The sequence below is a fragment of the Camelus bactrianus genome, chromosome 1 (genome assembly GCF_048773025.1).
Source record: "Camelus bactrianus isolate YW-2024 breed Bactrian camel chromosome 1, ASM4877302v1, whole genome shotgun sequence".
In the NCBI taxonomy this organism is placed as follows: domain Eukaryota; kingdom Metazoa; phylum Chordata; class Mammalia; order Artiodactyla; family Camelidae; genus Camelus; species Camelus bactrianus.
This window is the reverse complement of record NC_133539.1, coordinates 86,009,846-86,031,717: the sequence shown is the minus strand read 5'-3', so window position 1 is coordinate 86,031,717 and position 21,872 is coordinate 86,009,846. Positions and strand designations below refer to the sequence as shown.

The following is a 21,872-nucleotide window of genomic DNA, read 5'->3' as shown; positions in this document are numbered from 1 at the left end:
TTTTTAGTTATAGATTACTATAGGTTTTTAAACCTAAAATAGTACCCATGGAGCTACAGAGTCCAGGTAACTGCTCTATACAGAATATATTTCTTCCACCATACACTCATCAAAATGAATGTTTCTCTTGTTCAATATAGCACTAGAGTAAAACCAATTTTTTTGAGAACATAGTCATGAAACAGTTACAGTACGAAAATAACCAATTCTAGAAAGCAAAAATAATGAAATTACTAACACTCATTGATTCACTCAGTAACTTGTTCCTTTTAACAAATATTCAGAGAAAATAAGAATCCTATTCCATAATAGGTTGACACTATTATTGGTTTGGGGACTAAAGTGGTGAAAAGTCACATTTCTGCCTTCATGGAGTTTATAGTCTAGAGGAAGAGACTCACTACATACAAGAACAAGTAAACAGTATAATTCCAGATATTCTTAATGCTATGAAGAAGATACAGCAGGGTAAGGAATAGAGTGCGTCTCTCTGTTGGGGTGTTGTAGAAGATGGGGATACATATGGACTCAACATGACATGTTCTTGTCCAGGTGCCCAGAATGAATGTTACCAAGTGAAGCACCAGAGTTTTCAAGTTTCTTCTTTTTTTCTAAATATTTATGAAATTTATTCTTACTGACAAACTTAGTTTTTATATTGTTCTTTACCTAAACAGGATATCTACCTCATTTGTTAACTTAAAATATTTTAGCCAAAAGAAAAACATTGTGACATTTATGTTTTGAAAACCCAAGTATGTAAAAAGTTACAATTTGATCAATTATATAACTTAGTTTAATATTTCATTTTTTATTAAGAATCAGCAATTTAATCATACATATTCTTTAGAGAATGTCAGTACACTTTTGGCACAGGAAATAAATTTCTAATCTGTTCATTTTTTAAATCAAGAAATTTGTAGTAATATACACAATTTTATTCTTCTTTTTCAAAACTATGATGGTTATATTTAAGAATTCCTTACATATGTCAAATATTTTCTGGTGAAAAAACTAAACATGAGTCTGATTCTTAATAAAATATGAAACATTAAAACTTGAATTATATTTCAGATTTCAGTTAATGTTGTTTCATTTTACCTTGCAGTTGTAGTGACAGCAGGTTGCTGAATGGGGATAATATAACCTCCTCTAAGATGTAATCCTATTTTGTCTCCTGGAAGATACATATCAACACGTTGTTTTTTCCATGGCCTTTTTGCACCCTAATGTTTGGAAGATAAAAACATTTTTTATTATTTCAAGGATATTAAATCCCATTTCACAAGAATTATGCATAGAATGTACACACATAAATAATTTTTATTACTAGCAATTCATGTCATTTTAATGAATATTATCATGTTTTCTAACTTTCAAAGAAAACTTTTTTTTCAGTTTGCTGAACTAATCAATAGGAAAATAAGTTCACTTTATCAAAAAAAATCAACATAGAGAAATCCATTTCTCTTCTACAATAATTAACAATATTCTTAATTAGCCTTGCTTTTTATTTTTTGTTCTCATTTAAAGTTAACCACATCTTTAGAAAGGATTTTTAAATCATCACTGTTTCTTATAAAATAAACCTGCTTAGCAAATATAAATGCTATACAAAATATTTCTCTTTAAAATAAATACTTCTCAGAAGGTCTGGTGAATTAAAAAAAAATAGGCTGTGTGTATGAATCCTGCTATGTTGCCTTTTCAAGGTTGAAATGAAAATCTTTCCCTAACATTTCAATATAATGTATAAAAACAAATGTTTATGATTAGCTCAATACTCAGTTTTTTTGGCTATAAGATAAGTATGTAAAATAGGAAAAGTATTAAAATAAGTTACCACTTCTTCCTAAAATTACTCTTGACCTTTTATTTCCACAATTTAAAACAGATAAGCCTTTATACTAAAGAATATAACTTCATATTAATCGTGTGCAACAAAATGTATATATACCTGCACAGACTTTAACACATTGTTAAAATTTAGAATATTTTAATAATAATAACAAATACTGAAATAAAATATGCTGTGTGTTTGGAGTTAAGTTTCCTTTACAGATGTTGGGTAATATAATACTTTGGAGTCTATTATTATATTAGGTTACTTACAGTTTCATAATCATACCAAGTAGCATTAGGGATGTATGCACTCACTATAGTTGCTCCCTAAAATAAAGCAAGATAATTTATATGCATATGTATTTTTTTTTTTACTTCAGTACTTAACAGAAGAGAAACACATCAAATATTAAGTTGGATTTTCATAGTGAAGGGAAATAAAACCTTCTTTGTATTGTTACACTTAAATATTTCTGTAAGTAATATTCAAAAGACTATTTTACTAGTTTAAGATAATATCACAATATAAAATATTCCAAAAGCAAAAATGAAATGAATTTAAGTGGCAATTAAAATAGTGGATGCACGCATCTGTACTATTATAACCTACATGGTAATTGTGAGTGTGAACATATTCATTTCTGTATATTTCCATGACATACAGACTTTTAAGTAATAGGTTAAAAACAAATATCTCATTCTACTGTTTTTCAACATTTTCATATGATCTACTGTTTTTCAAGTCCTCCTTTATTTACAATATAGCAAAATTTTAATGTCTGTCTACTTAAATGAGAGTTTCTTCTTATTATTATAAGATTTGATTTGATTTCATAAATAGTTCTCTTTTTGAGAAGAATACTAATTGTATATAATTTTCTCCCCAATTACAGTTACATATTATATATTTGAAAAGCATAAGTCTACTTAATATATTTATTATAATTTTTCAAAATTTCTTCTACATTTTAGAATTCAATTTGACATTTACCAGGCTGAAACAGTCTATTGAGTAAAATTTATTATCCAAATGTTTTGTAATTTAGTGTGGCTTTGGTTACACAAAGTTCCCTTTAAGCAATAAATTTATTAAAATTGTAAAACCTACCTGTCTCAAGACAGGGGTAATAAGTAAACAGGGGCCCCACAGGAATTGAGTGTCCTCAATCCAGCTGTTAGTATCCTCATAAAATCTAAGAACAACAACAATGTTTACAATATAAAGATAAAAAATAAGTTTATCCAAATCTCTCATTTGGTTTATCTTTTAAGTTTTTCCCTGGGAATAATTATTAACTCTAATTTTACTTGTTTGATATGTCATTTTGAATCAACAGTTCTTACATCCTTATGGTTCATCTAACACTCAAAAAAAAGAATGGCAGGAAGGAAGGGAGAGAGATGAGAAAGTGGGGAGAGATGAGGAGAGGAAATTGGTTCATTTGGGACTCAAAAAAAAATCTATCATATATGATAAGGCTCAATTTTATCTGTAGTAAACAATTGTTCTGGCTAATTCATTTTCTCCTATAAGATAGGTTCATAAAGTGTCAGAAATCTTTCATATTCTACTTTCTTCTCTTTAAACTCTTTCTTTATAAACCCCCATTTTAACTTGGATTTGAAAGGATCTTTAGTTATTTCTTGAGGGAAGGTCCTTCTTTGGACAAGATATACAAAACAAGCACAATTTGTTGTTTTGTTATGATAGTATACTCGATCTATATTTAGATAATTGTCATAATATGTGCATGATTATGTTTTAATAATTCTGTATTTCATCTTGCTTACTGATATTTCTCTAATATATTCTACATATCTTTTGCTTTTAAATTCTATATAATTCTTTCATTTCTAGATTATTCCTGTCCAATTCACCAAATTAATTATATTTACTACTAGCATTCCACAATTCATCAAATCATTTATACAAATGTAAGAACAAACAGCAGAAATCTGCTTGACATCTGATTTACTTCCATTCATTTTTCAATATATGTCTGAATATAATTTGAAAGACATTGAACATAATACTCACTCATGAAGAAATGGCCTTGCTACTGTTTCTCCAAACATATGGGCTTTATAAAACAGAGTATAGAGGAAAGGTAGTAAGGTATAGCGAATATTCAAATAATGCCTTGATGAATTAACCAAAAGAGAATTCTGTCCAAAAAATGCTGGATCCTGATGCTGTGGGATAAACAGAGGAATTGAAGTAAGAAAGCTAGAATATGAATAAAAATTAAAATAGAAGCATTAATCCATTTTTGAAAATCAAATTGAATACTTTTCAGCTTGTTTATAAAAAGTTGTGATTACTCCTACTTCCATCATCAAATTATACGAATATTTCTATTTTTATATATTCATTTACATATATTATTAATTAAACTTTATTGTAAAGTGGGCATCTCTCATTTAAACATACACAGAGAAAATGAAAAAATATTTTAACGAAGAATTCTTTATTTCTATTATTGTGGTAGATTGAATTACTGGTTCCAATTTTCATGCTTCCATGTACTCACAATTTTTGCATACATAATTTTTTACATAAACATTGCAGTCTCTACCTCTAAAGGTGGAGTGTACTGCCCCACCACTTGACTTTGTGCTCAGTTACATGACATACTCTGGCCAATGGAGTCTAAGTACATGTGACGCCTTCACCTTCAAGGAAGGGTTTGAAATGTGCTTACATGAGGACTTGCTGCCTTGTCCCTTTCCATTGCCATTAGAACGATAAGCCCAGGTGGTCAGCTAGCCCAGGGATAAGGGGAACAGAGCTGCCTGGCCAGCCTGTAGGCTTGCAAATTGAAGGACAGCCTCCCTGCTGAGCCCAAGCAAGATCAACTGACTCTCTCAGCCAAGGTGTAACGATGTGAGCAATTTACTGAGATTGCCTGTTATGGGTAACAAAATTAACTGAGGGTACCAGCTATTGCCTCCCTGGATTCACCATCATATTTACCCTAAAGCCATATTTCCCTTTGGCTGCTCCCAGTTAATCAATGAGCAGTGAAGGACTACTGTTCAGGCCCATTCCTGGGAGATATAGGATTCCTCCAGTGGCCAACTTTGCCTTGGAGTCTCCCCACGGGGCTGACAGAGGCTTCCTTAGACCTGGACTGTAGTATGTGACTCTCCCAATCAAACCTCCTTCTTTGCCTATATCTTCATCAGGTTCAGACCTGGATTGTGATCTGAAGGCTATCTCCACCTTCTCCTGCTTCCTTTCCTTTTTCCTTCACAAGCATTTCCTTTCACCAGTAAATCTCTAACATGTCTAATTCTGCCTTGGCATCTACTTTTTTGGAGGACAGAAATAAACATAGAGTATAATGCAATTCATACCAAGATTTCCCAATAACACACATTTCTTGAAAGCATCATTTAGGCAGTTTAGCAAGTGACTAACATTCAATTTATACCTTTTACTTCTGTACTATCATGCTTCCTTCCAGGCTGAGCTCTGAGTGGTTGTCCCTCTTCTCAAACAGAATTAAACCCCACTGTGTGAAGAGTGAATAATTTCTCAACCAACATGCACTTAGTTGACTTATGTTTTCACCTAATTTCCCCATTCCCTCTGAAAAATGTGCCTATGAGAACCTACAGCATGCTTAGTGCTCAGGGTTGGTAAAATAGCTCCCCATCGGTTCAGATGCATGTTGTAAATGTGTTAGTTTTATTTTTTCCCCACCTGTCATTCCAATTTTATTTATTATAGAAAGATTCTGGACTCAAACTGCTTTCCAATATCTTTAATTTCTTGTGTATCTTTAATGAAACAAAAACTAGAAATCCTTAATAGTATATTATATTTTTTCATGGAAGAAGAGTCACCTGGAATTTATATTGTTAGAATCTAAGAATTTAGACTCACAAAAATCTTTGGCTTTAATTGAAAATATACATGCCTTAGGCTTGAATAAAATATTTATGGTGTGACTATATTATGTTCTATGATTTCCTTATTAGACCATATTCTAATATACAAAATATGTATAGGCCTTGAGAAGATAAGCTCTAATTCTTCTTTAAGAATTATGCTACAAACTTTCAGCCCAGATCCTCTATAGATATAAATTTAAGTACATTGCTAAAAATAGACTTGTGTTTTATATTGAAACATGAAAAACAGGAGGCATTTACCTCATATCCATCAGCATTGTGGTTTCTGGAAAATGGATAAAATGCCCCAAGTTGCATCCATCTTCTGCAAAGTTCTTCCGTGGTCTCAGCCACAAATCCACAGATATCTGCTCCAACCTAAGTTATATATATATATATAATTTATCATGTATAGATTCTCAGATTTGCCCAGAACATCACATTTTATGCCTCAAATGATTAATTTGCACTATTTAGGAACTTTATGTTTTACTGTCTTCACACACTCTTCCTTAGCCTAGTTTCTTTATTTTCCATTTTTGCCATATACTTGCCTCTAATGTATAAAGCTGAAATTGTATTAGTAAAATGTTTTGCTTCTTAATCCAAGGCTCACATCCTATGATTTGATTTTTCCCATTGATAATATATTAGTGTAGGAATAAAAGAGTAAAAAAAAAAATTGCCAGATATATACTCATATAAAATTGCATTCCTTTTTCTTCAAGGACCCTCCAGAAAAAACTACTACCCTTAATTAAGTACTTACTGTTTACAAGCATTTCTTTTTTTTTTCAAAATAGTACATTTGTATCTATAAACAATATATAACATTGTTTTACATGATTTTTCACTTTATATAAATTATATGTTGAATGCATTACAACTGCATTTCATTTTTCTCACAAAGCATTATTTTTGTGAGATTTAATTATGTTAATGTAGCTGTAGTTCTGTATTTTATGGGATCCTATCACTATAAAATATACTTTTATGAAATGTGTGTATTGGTTTCTTTCTGAATATGTAAAAAATTTACTTATTCTGTAGTACATATATCTACATAGGATTTTTTTTTGATTTATTGGAAATGTACATTGTTTAATCAAACCTGGTTATAAACATTTATAATCACAGTAACAATACATAAAATTTCCAATTGCTTCATTTTCTTGACAATTTTTGATATTTTTAGACTTTTAATTTTTACCACCTATATATACAATATATCTTACCAAACTTCTTGCATTCCTCTAATTATAAGAAAAGCAGAAAAAATTTTCATATTTGTATTGAGTCCATATGGGTTTCTCTTCTTATAGAATAGCCTATTTATATTCTTTTTAATTTTTCTATTGTTTTTATCTTCTACAAATTTACTTCAAATTAAATACTAATCCTTTATTGGCTATATGAATTGAAAATATAAATTCCAGTAGTAGGCAACATTTTATTTTTAACTTTTTAAAATAGACTTTTGATGAACAGAAGTTTTCATTTAGTTGAAATCAAATTTGCTTCTTTATTATTTGTCCCTTCTATGTTCTGTTTAAGAAATTTTTCTTTTAACGTTATGTCAAAAACTTACCCACTTATATTTTCTTCTTAGATGTTTAAAGTTTACTTTTCACATGTAGGTCTTTAGTCCATCTGGGATTGATTTTTGTGTACAGTGTGAGACATGGATCCATTTTATTTGGCTTCTTAAACGGATAATCATTTGTTCATATGAATGGTTGATTTACAGTGATAGTGCTATCATTAAACGCATTTTCATTAACGCATGGACCCATGTCTTATTTTGTCATCTTAATTTATTTGAATATTCACAGTTAAGTATCACTGTGCTATATTACTGTTTTATCTGGTAAGGTAAATCCTTGTGCTCTTTTCTACTTCTTTAAATTGTACTGTCTTCCTCATGAAGTTTAGAATAATCTTTTATGTTCTCCAAATTCCCTTTAGTTTAAATTGGAATATCGCTGATTTGGACAATAGTTTGGGGAGAATGCATACTTCTAATATTTTGAGACTTCTTATCCATAAACATGGTATATCTTTAATTTATTTAGTTATTAAAATTCTCTCAAAAAAGTCCTACACTTGGTTTTAATATTTATTCTTAGCTATTGTTTATTAATCAGTTGCTACACTAACAACTTATCTTGAAATACATTGTAACATTGCTTATTTCTTCTTTTTTTGAACAAAATTTGCCATTAATTTGTAACTTTATTCAATTTTCAGACACCTTTGTACTTCAACTTTGTTAATTTTTCTCTAAAAACATTGTTTTCATTGCATTCATTTCTTCTCTTATTTTCACTACCTACAGCTTTATTTGATTTTTCTTTCTGCATTCTTAATCATGCATTTCACTAATATTCAACCATTCTTATTTTTAATCTAAGCATTTAAGGCTAAAATTTTTCCTTTAAGTATGAATTTAGCTGATAGCCCAGAGTTTTGATATGAAATAAAATTGTTCACATTCAGTTCTAAGATTTTTCTTCCCATTTCCATTCAGTTATTTTGGTGAATCATTTGATAATGTATTATTTTTTAGTTTCCAAATTCAAAACTCAGTGTCGGTTAGCTTTTCTTTTGTTTGTTTGGTTTGTTTTTGGTTTTCAATTTGTTCAATGTATATGAAAGAAGGAATAAATGAATTACTATGATTTCTTAGATATTCTAAATTTATTTTGTTATGTAATGGCTCTATTTAGTGTTGAATATCAACAATGTATATTTTTTCTTTGTTTCATATAGGGACTTACCAGATTTTTTATGTTTAGAATTGCCTCATATACATTTTTCTGTCCTTTTATTTTATCTTTTAAATAGGAGAAACAGCTTTATTATATTTAACCTAAACTGATTGTGTAGTATTTTAAATATATCTAGACTTTTGACATTTACTTTTATTATGATCTCAAATGTGAATTTTCCTTTAACATTTTCTCTGGTACTTTATATTTATTATGTAAGCTTTTTCTATGCCTTGTTTATATTGATATTTGTTTCATGAATTAGTTTGACTTGATTGAATTTTGTTCATTCCCACTTTAATAGCTTGAATGTTGTAGTCATCATCCACATTCTTAATTTTCTCGTAAATTCTCTAAGAATAAAGATTGAAATCTTCTGTCACATATCTTGAATCATTTTACCAAAAGTCACTCAGATAAAATTACAAAATTAAGTGTAATTACTGTTTTTATGAATAACATTGTATAAAACTGCTTACCAAAGGCATTCCAAACAAACCAAACTCCAGCATTCCGGAAATAGACCATTCCATTTGTTCCCATGAAGCAGTATTGTCTCCTAACCAATGTGCAGCATAGCTTCCAGTTCCAGCAAAAGTTGACCGGGTGAGAATAAAGCTTCTCTTATTAGGAAAAACTTTTTGTACAGCTCTAAAAATAAAATTAAATTAATAAATAACATTTATTTTAAAATACTGACATTTATCAATTATAATATCTTAATTTTACATTCATATATTACATTTCCTAGAGCCAAGCCATATTATTTGCCACCATTTTATCAATATATTATATCAATTCCATATTTAGCTATCAATATTTACTTAGTTAAATACATTTGAATCAACAGAGAGAAAAGAAATCTTTTAGAAATGATCTAGACTTTGAATAATTTTCTTTCTTTTTTATTGAAGTATAGTCGGTTTACAATGTGTTAATTTCTGGTGTACAGCATAGTGATTCTATATATACATATATATATTCCTCTTCATGTTCTTTTTCATTATAGGCTATTATAAGATATTGAATACAGTTTCCTGTTGTTTTTTATCTATTTTTATATAGTAGTTAGTATCTGCAAATCCCAAACTCCCAATTTATCCCATCGCATCATAACTATCTGTGGAATCTAGAAAAATATGATACAAATGAACTTATTTGCAAAACAAAGACAGAATCACAGATACAGAAAATAAACTTATGAGTGATTTTTTTCTACCAAATTAAACATGTACTTTTTGTATCTACTCAGTATTTGTTTTTGAAATGTATGATTTAAACTCATTGAAATCTCTTTATACTACAATATGTGATAATCAGAATTTGAAACTGATAGACATTTTTGTGGCACAATGATGTTATTTATGTCTTAATGCATGCATTTTCAAATATTAGCAAGCAATGTTGAAATAAAATTTACATATTTGAAAGGCATTTTATTTTGTTTCAAGAAGTTCACCATCAACAAATACGAGCATTATTCATCTCACTTCTGTTGATACCTGAATATTGCTGACAATTTTTTTTCCATAATTAGAAAATAATCAGAACAAGGAGACAAAAATTAATTTAGTATATAAAATTATCTACACTATCATAGTAAAAATATAATAATATTCTCAGGTGCTTTTTCTATAATATTACCTTTATAATATGAACTACAATGTTGCTTTTTCTTTTCTAAAATTTATTTACTTATGCACTATGATATATAATGCTCAACTGAGTTTAAGTGAAGTAAATAAACACTATGAAGACAGTGTATAAAATTTTTGGTATCATGGTATGATTCGGGACCAAACATGAGTTTGTATTAAAATTTGATCACAATTGTTTGTGAGAAAATTTAAAATTTCTTGACCTAGAATCTAGGCTTTATTGACTGTTGCATCATAGATCCTTTTACAATGCTTGGAAAATAGTATGCAATCAACATATGATTGATCTTTTCCTTTGTTTTGTATCATCTTGCTTTTTTTTTGTTGTTTTTGGTGGGGGGAGGTAATCATGTTGCTTTTTAATATACAATTAACATAGTCCATTAGAAAATTCCTTTTTGAGATACTAAATAAAAAACTACATTTTAGTTGAAACCCTTGTTTATAAAAAATAAAGGTTTGTTCTAGAAGCACCATTCTCTGAGGCCAGTTGTGAGGTTCATGCTTAGAACAAATATTCAGAGATAGCAAACTGAATCAAAATTTGAAAGGATAAATCTATACAATAAAACAGAATTACAGCTAAATACATATACCAGATAGTTCTTAATAAATAAGCTCCAAATTTGTGAATATTAGTAAAAGAAGTGATGTTTTTAATGTTCTAATTTTTTACTATGAAAATATTATCTTTCTTTGCTTTTTTACTTTTATTATTATCCAAATATATGTAAATCACCAAATATACATCAGGCAATAATTATGAAAGGGATTTCTGAGTGAAACTGCACTTACTTCTCTGTGGCTATGGCCATACTGTATCCGTAGAGGCTATGAACATCATATTGTTTCCCCCAGTATTGCACAGCATCCATGCAAATTGTTTTGGAATACATGAGTTTGTCAAGAATATCTTAGAAAAAATATAAAAGGAATATTTCTTAAGAAATATTTTGCCATTTTAAACTTTATAATCCTTAAATGACATGCTATGTAATATCATATTTAGTTAAAAATAATGAAAGTTGACAATTTACACCAAGTTCCAATTAGGTCTCCACTCATATTGATTAACCATTAGATTTGCACTATAGTAATAAATATTCCATTTCCTAATTACAATCATATGAAAAATAGGCTTTAACATGTGTATAGAAATATATCCATCTGTGTTGTAAATCATGTAACTACAGACCCATTTGAAAGCTTTATAATTTATTTAAATATAATCTAATTACATACATGCAGACCTGTCACACAATTATAAATCATTTAAATCTCTGCTTTTCAGTTTTTCTGCTTTAATTTGCAGACTTATATGATGTTGTGACAATTATTGTTATTTTTCTTCAAATTGCCTTAAAGTGATATATTCCCCTAAGATCACCTATTTTTGTTTGGTAAAAGTTTTACCCAATTTTAATGGTGAAAAGAGGTTCTTAGAATACGTGAGATGTAACTCTTCATATTAGGTACATCTAATAAACTGCAGCGACTTACAGCAAAGTGCTCATGGAAAAAAAAATGGTCACTTAAATTATGATTTCAAACAAATTCTGTTTGTCTTCATTAATTATTTAATAATGGGCAATTCATCAGTGGTAAACATAAATCAATATTTTACACCAAAATTTAGAAGTATGCTCCATTTCTTAGGCATAAATATTTTGGCCAAAAGTAAAACAAGCAAATAAACAAAAAAACACACATGTATTTCAGGCTCTTAAAATTATATAAAAGTTTGTGATTTTGGAAATACACTCTGGAATTTACCAGTAAATAAGGACAGTTATCCTCAGTTAATGGTAAAGAGATAATTAAATAAACTTTACCAGGAGTAAAAGGTGGATAATTCAGGTTGTTGTCACTGCATCCTTTCTTTGAACCTTGAACAAAGCTGGAAACTTCATTCATGTCCTGAGTGGATATAAGATAAAGAACAGCAGATTTTAAGTAATTATAAATTATAGAAGCAAAAACTCTGTTTGTCTGCAAACATTTTACCTAGGGCAACCATTATGTTCCATAAGTCCTAGATGACAACCTGCAAACTTGCTTAACTATACCCACTATCTGATCTACCTCTGGGTATCGACAAGTCATTATACTTAGAAAAATATTTTTGCTTTTGCATGCATGTATATACCAGATAAGAGAGGTATTTTAGATAGAATAAGGAATTATATACAACCAAAATGTATTTCATTTACCTAGTTTTAACTATACCTATAAAGCACTAATTACATTAGAAGTATTAAGCAACTGTCTTTTCCAAATAGTTGTATCAGTATTTTCACTGTGAGTCTATTATTGTACATAGTTCCAGCACATTCATTTATTCAACATAGTTTATTAGTTTCGCTGGCATATATCTAGCTTCTATGATGTGCATTGCTAGCAGCTAGGCATTGCACTCTGCCTAGCCCACAAGTCCTACACTCTCATGAGAGAATGAAAGTGAATAAAAGCAAATAGCTTTTTAGTATTCTAATGAAAATAGTTTCTGACCTTATTGAATCCCTGGAAAAGTCTCAAGAAACCCTATGGCTGCTGGGTCACATTGTGAGAACCAGTGACCTAAACATCTCTTGGAGTCAGAGATTATTATAGTGGGGTATTGTGTTTATGGATTTTCTTGCCATGTAAACTGAGGCCCCAATACTGTCTTGCTATTTACTAGTTCTATGCGCATAACAAGTTATGTAAAATATTTAGACTGAAAAACGGATAATTCATGTAAAATCATATATTACACTACACATGGCCAAGAAATATGTATTTCTTACTCGTCTGTTAATTGCACCAAATGACTTCTGTACATTTTGAGCCTTATTTCCCACATCTCTGTAATATGTTGTCAGCTCTCACAAAGGCATCACACTCAGTTAAGTGCCTTGTTAATTTTGTTATCCTCAGAGGAAGAATGTTCTCTCTAACACTGTCCCCTTCTCCCATCCACATCATGCCCAGATGGAATTAATGTGAGAAATTAAGGCTGCTCAAGGGAGAAAAGAATACATTTCTCATTGTGATACAGATTTTAAAAGGTAAATGTTTCCATTTCCTAAATATCTTCTTAGTAATCACAAAGAATGACAATTATGTAGTTTTTCTAAAGTATACATTGGGGTTGTTTACTGAAATTTACTGATATATTCATTTTTAAATTCATTTACTGAAATTACCTGATGTTTAATTTGTGTTCCTATCTCCAGTAAAATTAATACAAAGACATACTATAGTTGTACAGTCAATAGTTTTAGTTGAACCTAAGTATTTTTTTCTTCATGAATGCACCAACTGAATCAAATTAAAAAACAGCTTTAACTACTGAAACTCATAACTGGAATTGAGTTGCATTATTTTAAATTTTAAGAATCTTTTTCTAAGCCATTTTAATACCTCTAACATATAATATTCACTGAGGAAATACAATGACAAGGCACTTAACTATGAAATTAATGTTATTCTATTTGAATTATATATTCTAATTGAATTATGAAACTTGCAATAAAATTCGCAAGCTCTTCCAGCATTCACTCAAGATAGACATTATTTATGTAGCTTAAGAATAAAAATAAAATATTTAAAATGTAATATAATAACGATTTAAAATAAAATTTAAACACTTTTACATGATTTTAACCATATTTTGCAACAAATATAACATTAGACATCTGATTATCCTTTATTAAAATGTCTTGTCTATAAGGCAAAAATGTATTTTTAACAGGTTAAACTTACTACTCATAATTTAACAGAATTTATTAGTATTTCTTTTAATGTGTTTTGTATTTTTGCATCTTTGAAAATTCTGAAAATATTTTCCCTAACCTATTCAAATGATTTAGTGATGCTACACTTATTTAATGTCATGTAAAACTGAATTTGATTAATATTTTCAATATTACAGTCAGTAGATTCAAAGTATTCTAAGTTGTGAAGCAAAGGACTCAGTGGATTGATAGTAAGTACACCTACAGATATTCAAGTACCATTCAAATCATCTCAAATCTAGTAATGACCATTTCTAGGAATTGTCACCATTGTCACCAAAATCCATTGAAAACTGTATAAAAGGCTAGTGGCATTCCATAACTTCACATTTAAACTAAATCTAAATAAAAATAACCCTATTTTCATAGAAAATTTTAAATATTTCAATTTTTATAAAAATCTTATAAAATGTAGAGGGAATATGAGAAATTAAGCCTCAATTATTTAGATATATAAATGTTTGGCTATATCTTCTCAATGAATTTTGTTTCCCAATACTATACATTAACTTATTACACTTTATTATAGAAGAATTCTGCTTTTAGATTTTAAAGAGTAAAATTATAATAGTAACATGATCACAAAAACATACTTATATTTTCAGAAAAATGAAAATGGTCTTTGAATTTTAAAAATATTGACTAATGCTTTTATTTTGAAACCTCAGCTTCAGTCTTAATTATACCAAATACAGTAGGCTTTTATTTCTCAAATATTAGGAAATTATCTTAAGAATGATACAAAAAAAGAGAATTCAAGTGTAACATGTTTATATGCAAAATCTACTTTTATAATTACAATTAAGCTATCATTTTCTGAAGTGATTTAAACTTAAAGTTCAAAAGCTTTAGCATTGAACCTAAATTAAAAATCTAGTAAATTATAAAACTATTTTAGAATCTGACATGAAAGTAAAATTTCATCACTTAAATAACACTTTTTTTACTATGTATTTTTTCAATCAGAAAAAATAATCTGAAGAAAGTGAAAGTATTAGAGAAACAACATAGCAGCAGAATTCGGTACTTATTCAAGAAAAAGCTGGAAGCAGAATATCTACTGCTTATACATAGTATAATTAATTCAGTGATATTTACTGACCTATGAAATCATACTGATTATTATGTTGTGTTTTGGGTTTTTTTTAAAGCATGAGTCACAATGCTTCTGTGTTAGAATCATAACTACCCTGCCTTTCTCAGATGCTCCTCTTCCTCCCATCCTCTTCCTCTCTTTGGAGATGAATCATGTATTTCGGTCTTCAATTAATGCAGGAAATGGAGCATTCTATCTTTCTATATAGTACAATCAGATTCTCTTTCACTATTCCTAGGTGTCATTTATACTTCTAACTCTGCTCCAAAGGACTCAAACTGTTTCTTATGCAGGAAAAAGAAAGAAATAAGGAAGGAAAAAAAGAGAGAAAGATGATGGAAGGAAGGAAGGAAAGAAGGAAGGAAAGGAAGAAAGGAAGGAAGGAAGGAAGTTAGGAAGAAAGAAAGAAAGAAAGAAAGAAAGGGAAAAGCACCTTTAATTTAAATTAAATAGTTCATTGAAATTGGAGCAAAAATTAAAAACAAAACTCAAGAGCAGATTACAATTTTTTTTTTTGTTATTTCTACCAGAAGCTAGGTATCATCATTGCAATCTCACTAATTTTGCATCAAATGACTAAATCCTCTCCATTTTCATTCTACTACCAATTGTAGGAATTCTGAAGATTTTCCTAACTTACTCAACTCCATGTTGTCATGATGGTGCAAAATAAATAGTTTTAATTGATTAAATAAATAAATAATTGAAACGATTAAATGAATAATTTAAATAATGACTGAATTAATAATGAGCACTTCAGGAAAGTAGAGGTATTGTGACCTAAATAGTCAAAGAAAATATAGCTATTTCTAGACATCCATTATATCCCCTTCCAAAATTCTGGGCAGTTGTAATACTTTGAACAACATCCTTGGTGTTCTCTCTGTGTTCAGGCTTATTATACATTTTTTCTGGAATACAGAATTCTAGGGTTACCAGTAGTTTCATTTCCCAAATGGTGTTATAGTTTCCATAACAAAAGACACTAAATTGTTAACTATCATATAGCATTATTCTAAATAATAAATTTAGTGGCAGGCAACAATAGCTACAGATATAAAACTTCATCCAAAGAAATTTTTAAACATTAGTATTTTTCTTTAATAACTTTGCCAGTAATCTAGAATTTTATTTGCTGTTGTTATTGTTTACCTTGAGATAAAACACTTAACCTATTGCCAATCTTGATGTGTTCTATTTCATAACTAACTAAAAAAGTTTCTAAAGGGTGAGGGCTTATTCAGGTCCATGTTGCTGCAATTGCTTGACTACTGCAGATCTCAATTTAGAGTTTTAACTTTTTATTATTTTTCTAACCCATGAACATGACAGGTATGAGATCTATACATTCTGGAAAAATATAAAAAGAACATTATTTTTAAGTTCAATACATTATAAAATATATCTTGGCAACTTAGTAATTATTTTATGGAAAAATAAATCTATATTCATTGTCCAAAATCACAGGTCTCAAATGACTACTTACAATCCAAAGTCCATCATAATTCACTTCTTGATGGAAAAGGTTGCATTCATTTACCCACCATTCTATGCAGTTTGGACTAGTGAAATCAGGGTATACTGTTAATCCTGGCCATACCTGGAAGAACAGATCATTCACACAAATACATAAATAAAAGGAAACATAAATAAATAAAAATTCAAATGAACTAAGTAAAGAGTTAAAAGTTATCAAAGTTACAATGACTCATGTACTATCTATATTTATAATAATTTCAGGCCTATTTTAAAGTGCATGCAAGGGAAAGTAGCTAAAGAAAAGAAAGAGAAAGTGAGAACATGAAGCATTTAAGAAGGGAAAAATATAAGAACGTGGAATGAAGCTGCTATTTTTGACTTCAGTTAAACTTATTTCTTGGCATCCTAGTAGGCTAAGTTAAAAAACAAACAAAAACTATATAATAGTCATTGTCTGATAAAATAAAGCACACTAGTTCATTTCCAAAGGCATTTTTTTCCCAAGAAATTTAAGCAAGAGAATTCCTTATGTATTTATTTTTTATTTAACAAATGAGAATATGACACTTATTGTGTACTAAGTACTGTCCCAATTATTTTTATACTTATTAATTCATTAAATCTTCACTAGAACTTTAGGGGATAGATACTATTTTTATCATCCCTTTACAGATGAGGTAGGCAGTATAATTAAACTCCTTGTACAGATGAAATAAGGGATGAACAGAGAAGTTGAATAACATTTTCACAGTCACACTACTAATAAGTGGCACAAAAGAAATTCAAACCTAGACAATCTTATATCTGAGTCCATGTTATTAAACATTACATATACAATGCTTCCACTTTATGATTTGTGCTTCTTGAAATTATTTTAATTAAAATTTAACATAATGATATTAGGCAACAGAAATTCAATTTCAAATGTATTAGGATAATTAATACTGTTTTATATCCAAATTATGTATATTGGCAATCTGATCTATCCAAATTCAATAGAACAGGTCTTAACAAAATGTATTTTGTGAGATATTACTGGGCATTATGAGGAGGAATATTGGTTTTTGTTTCCTGATGGAACTCATAATTATTTGAGGAAAGCTTTCATCAGAAATTTTAACTTTGATGAATGTGATTTAAAAAAGTGATGATTAGGATAGTGTTTATTATTGTAGACAATGTTACAATAAATATGTTTCTATAAATTGATAATTTCTCCTGTTTTATTTCCTTTGACTAAATTACAGAAGTGGAATTATCAAGTCAGTGTATCTAGATATTGATGGTTTTTGATATGTCTTACAAAGTTGTCTCCAAAAGAATAGTTATCCTGGTTTAAAATTATGCCTTTTGAAGTTAAGGCAGTTTTCTGATAGTGTTCCTTATTAGTTCTGTGATATGAAGAAAGTTATCTCTCTTAAATTCACTTTTTTCACATGTAAAGCAATAATTTTAATCATAGCTATCTCACAATTCTATTATGAAGATGTAAACCATAAATCTTAATAACCTGCATGTAAATACTCAATTTATATATGTAATTATTTCATATCAAACTATCAGAATTTTTATAATAATCTAAATTTATCTCATATTTTGTTACCATTAGTTTTAATTGCTTACATAATTGAAAATTGTCTTCTTGCAAAAACTGTTTTAGAGCTAAGTGGAATATTTCCTCTAAAATTTCTCAATGCAATTATTATATCAAATCCAGATTTGAGAGCAAATACATACACACACAAACACACTTTGAAAAACTTTGTTGTTGCACAATAGAAAATTGGAGCAACATATTAGTGAATATCATAATTTACCTCTCCAATAATTGCTGTAGTCCCATCTGACTCATTTACCCACACTTTTTGTTCAGTTCCCCTATCATAGGTTTCATATGCTGCTCCATTGGTACGTTTCTCTATGGAAATTGCAGGGTCCTAACAATAGAAAGAAGAAACTATAGAAAATCTATTAATCTATAAATGTGTAAATACTAAAAATGTATTCATATATAATCAGTCATTACCAAGATGATGACATATTTCTGCCCATGGTCATGCAAATCTTGAACAAATTCAGGGAGCCCATTAAATGCAACTTTATCATAAGTAAAGATTTTCTTATCTTCCATATAGTCAATATCAGTGATCTGTGTATCCTGAAAATTAGCAGAATATATTTCAAGTCTAATGAATTAGTATTATAACTACAACAATTAAAAGGTAAATGAGCTTGTATCCCTTTTATTTCACTAAAGATGCAATGATATAGTTTATAAAACAAGATTTTCTAATTCTGAAGTACAAAAGCATTAAGTGATTATTCACATGTATTTCAGTTATGATTACTGGATATGTATTGTCATACATATAATAAACCCACATATAAAGGGTTCATTGTATAAAAATCAAAAACCTACACATTACATAAAATACATTAATTTTTTTAACTTTTATTTTTTTTAATTCTATTTGTCAATTTTTTTTATTTTTTATTTTGGGGGGAAGTAATTAGGTTCTTATTTATTTACTTATTATTTTAATGGAGGTACTGGGGATTGAACCCAGGACCTCATGCATGCTAAGCAAGCACTCTACAAACTGAGCTACACCTTTCCCCCATATTAAATTTTTACTACATTAAAAAGTATATAGATTCTAAAAATAAAGTCTGTTTAAAAAATGAATATAATTTTGTTCACATTTAAACATATGTTCTATTTTAGTATAAATCATAATCAGTTCTCAAAATTCAGATAGGCGTGGGCATTGCAAATGGACATAAAGTGTACTTTATCATTAAAATGAATCTTAATTATCTATCTATACTCTCTATATACGTATATATACCATATATAACATATATGGTAATCCTGACAGTTTCCCATACTTATTCTTACGTGACAATATTTAACTTGGTGTATACTCTCACAAATCTATCATCCCACTTACAAATGGTATGCCAGCTTCTCGATTTCTTTGCACCACTTCTTTCACTACATCAAGTGTCTTGTAATTCCAGCGACTCAGTTGGAATCCAAGACTCCAATATGCTGGCATTGCTGGTCGTCCAATGAGCTTGAAGTAAATGGATATTTTATTAGTTTCTGTAGTGAGCATTAGAAACTAATATTAATATGCTCCTTATTGTTACTTCTCTAGTATGGATTTGAGTTTAACTACATATTTAAACAAAGATTTAGTGTTATCTGCATTCTAAAATGTGTCATGGATAGTCTGTTAAAATGTTGTTATGAAACACTTAACAAGTGTATGTCTGTCACTCATCTTTTGTTCATTTTATGTTAAAAAAAAAAAAACTAGAAAGGTAGCACTTTAAAAAGTAGCATTTGCAAAAGTATATTATGCCCCAATGGAAAGTTGAAAAGAAGAAAAGAAAGCTTTAGAGATAAGAGAGAAATAAATTGTCACACCACACTCCCACTTCCTGTAGCAAGAAAATGAATGAATGAATGGTCTTAATGGAAGAAAAAGATGTCTAAAAGTATGTGATTTCAATTCCCTTACATTTTGACACTTGTTTCTCTCTAGTTTTCAAAAATATTAATGAAATATGTGTCTACAAGGCTCTCAGCCAGTTATTTCATAAGGTACTTATCTTATTCACATATAGGGGCTTGGTTTCTTTCTTCCCCCAAGGGCCAAATGGGACACTTGACCTCTCCTCACTCCCTGATGGCTCAAGCAGGCTCAGTGCCACACATAACAGAATACCAGTGTCTCATCACAACAGAGCACAGGGTTTTGGATATGGAAATGAGTGTAACTGACATTAATTTATTCAGTGAAAACTAAGTGTTAGGTTACGTTAAGACAAATAACTTATTTGGTATATTGGGTTTTCTTTGGCTTACATATTTATATATATTATAATATTTATAATACTCATAATATTTACATATTTAAGTATATATTATATATAAATATTTATATTTATATTTTGGGGCATCCATTATTTCTTCATCATGTATGTCTAAAAACTATTAAATAAAAATTTTTTAAATTACTCCTGTTGGGTTATTGTATTCTATTCAGTTTAAGGATTAAATTTATTTTTAAGATAACTTGGTATCAAATAACTCCCCCAAACTCAGTATTTTTAAACTCTATTCATAAACATCTTATGTTCCATAGAATTTCTTTAAAGATTTGGACATGCGATTGAAATTTCTTTGTGTGTGTGCATTATATGTATTCATAATTTATTTTTATAAAAGTATATAAAATATGTATAATTATATATTATATTAACTTGTGTACTATTCATCATATACTTTATATACATAAATTATCTTTAAAACTTATAAAACTATCTGGTCATTCAAATGAATAATGTTTTAAATAAATCTGGGACCACTAATGCGTTAACTTATACAGAAAGGATAATTTGTTTCCCTTCAAACAAGAAATAAAGTTTCTTTTGCCTATGCTCTACAAAATTTGAGCCTCACTGAAATGCAGCAGTGCTTAATAGTGCTATACTCTACATGAGTCTTTTAGCTTATTGCTTAAATTCAAGCTTCTGAAAGTCCACCCATAAAATGATGTATGTAAGTGCTATGTTACATGCATGCAGCACTCACAGGTCAAGCATGACTCAAACTCAACTATTGCTGACCACAGACATTACTCAGCATGTAACAGACAACTATTCCACTAACATTTCACAAATCACATGTCAAATTCTTTAAAAAAAATGTGCTACAGCCTGTTTTGATAGTGTGATAACCATACACAGTAATTATGATTGCTTATTATAAACACTGCAAATTTTGTGTGCTTTTCTGAAATTCAATTTATGAACAGCAATTTGGGAACTGTTAGTGTAAATTATTCAATTGTGTAAAACACTAGCTACTCTTATCTCAGATTTTTACATCCTAATTAAAGTTTTTGATAATTACTTCCCTTTTGAAATCATTTAGGAAATGGGAATTATATGTCAAAAGATTTACGTATAAAACAAGGTGTTAAAAACATCTCATACCAATAAAAATAATCTATTTTTCATGACATCACAAATTATATACACTAACAGTCACCAGAGGACAATTACATGGGAGAAAATTTTAGAATCACGTTCAAAATAAACCCTGGATTCCTCACCTCTCTAACGTCCATCCTGGGCTCAGGTACACTAAGATGTTGTTTAATTGGTAAGTGAGAGTTGTTTAGACAGTAACCTTAAGATGTAAAATTTCGGACTGTATTTCAAAATCTGCCCTTCTAAGCCTGAGTTTAAGAGCCAGTATACCTGGAGTTTACCTACTGTACGTTAACAGCAAGCTTCACTAGTCTTCCTTATAACTCACTTGCCTCTAGAATTCTTACCAAAG

At 29.2% G+C, this 21,872-nt stretch overlaps 1 protein-coding gene across 1 annotated transcript in view; it reads right to left on the bottom strand.

Annotated features, from left to right (window-relative positions):
• SI (sucrase-isomaltase) overlaps window positions 1–21,872 on the bottom strand; it is an 85,388-nt gene that overhangs the window by 49,412 nt on the left and 14,104 nt on the right. Inside the window, exons 10-21 of the mRNA XM_010952066.3 lie at window positions 19,468–19,593; window positions 18,543–18,674; window positions 18,334–18,453; window positions 16,524–16,637; window positions 11,998–12,082; window positions 10,961–11,078; window positions 8,987–9,158; window positions 6,001–6,117; window positions 3,881–4,035; window positions 2,951–3,035; window positions 2,113–2,169; window positions 1,102–1,226 (exon numbers count right to left, since the gene is read on the bottom strand). Coding sequence (XP_010950368.2) covers window positions 1,102–1,226; window positions 2,113–2,169; window positions 2,951–3,035; window positions 3,881–4,035; window positions 6,001–6,117; window positions 8,987–9,158; window positions 10,961–11,078; window positions 11,998–12,082; window positions 16,524–16,637; window positions 18,334–18,453; window positions 18,543–18,674; window positions 19,468–19,593 — 1,406 coding nt within the window. The remainder of the gene's footprint in view (window positions 1–1,101; window positions 1,227–2,112; window positions 2,170–2,950; window positions 3,036–3,880; window positions 4,036–6,000; window positions 6,118–8,986; window positions 9,159–10,960; window positions 11,079–11,997; window positions 12,083–16,523; window positions 16,638–18,333; window positions 18,454–18,542; window positions 18,675–19,467; window positions 19,594–21,872) is intronic.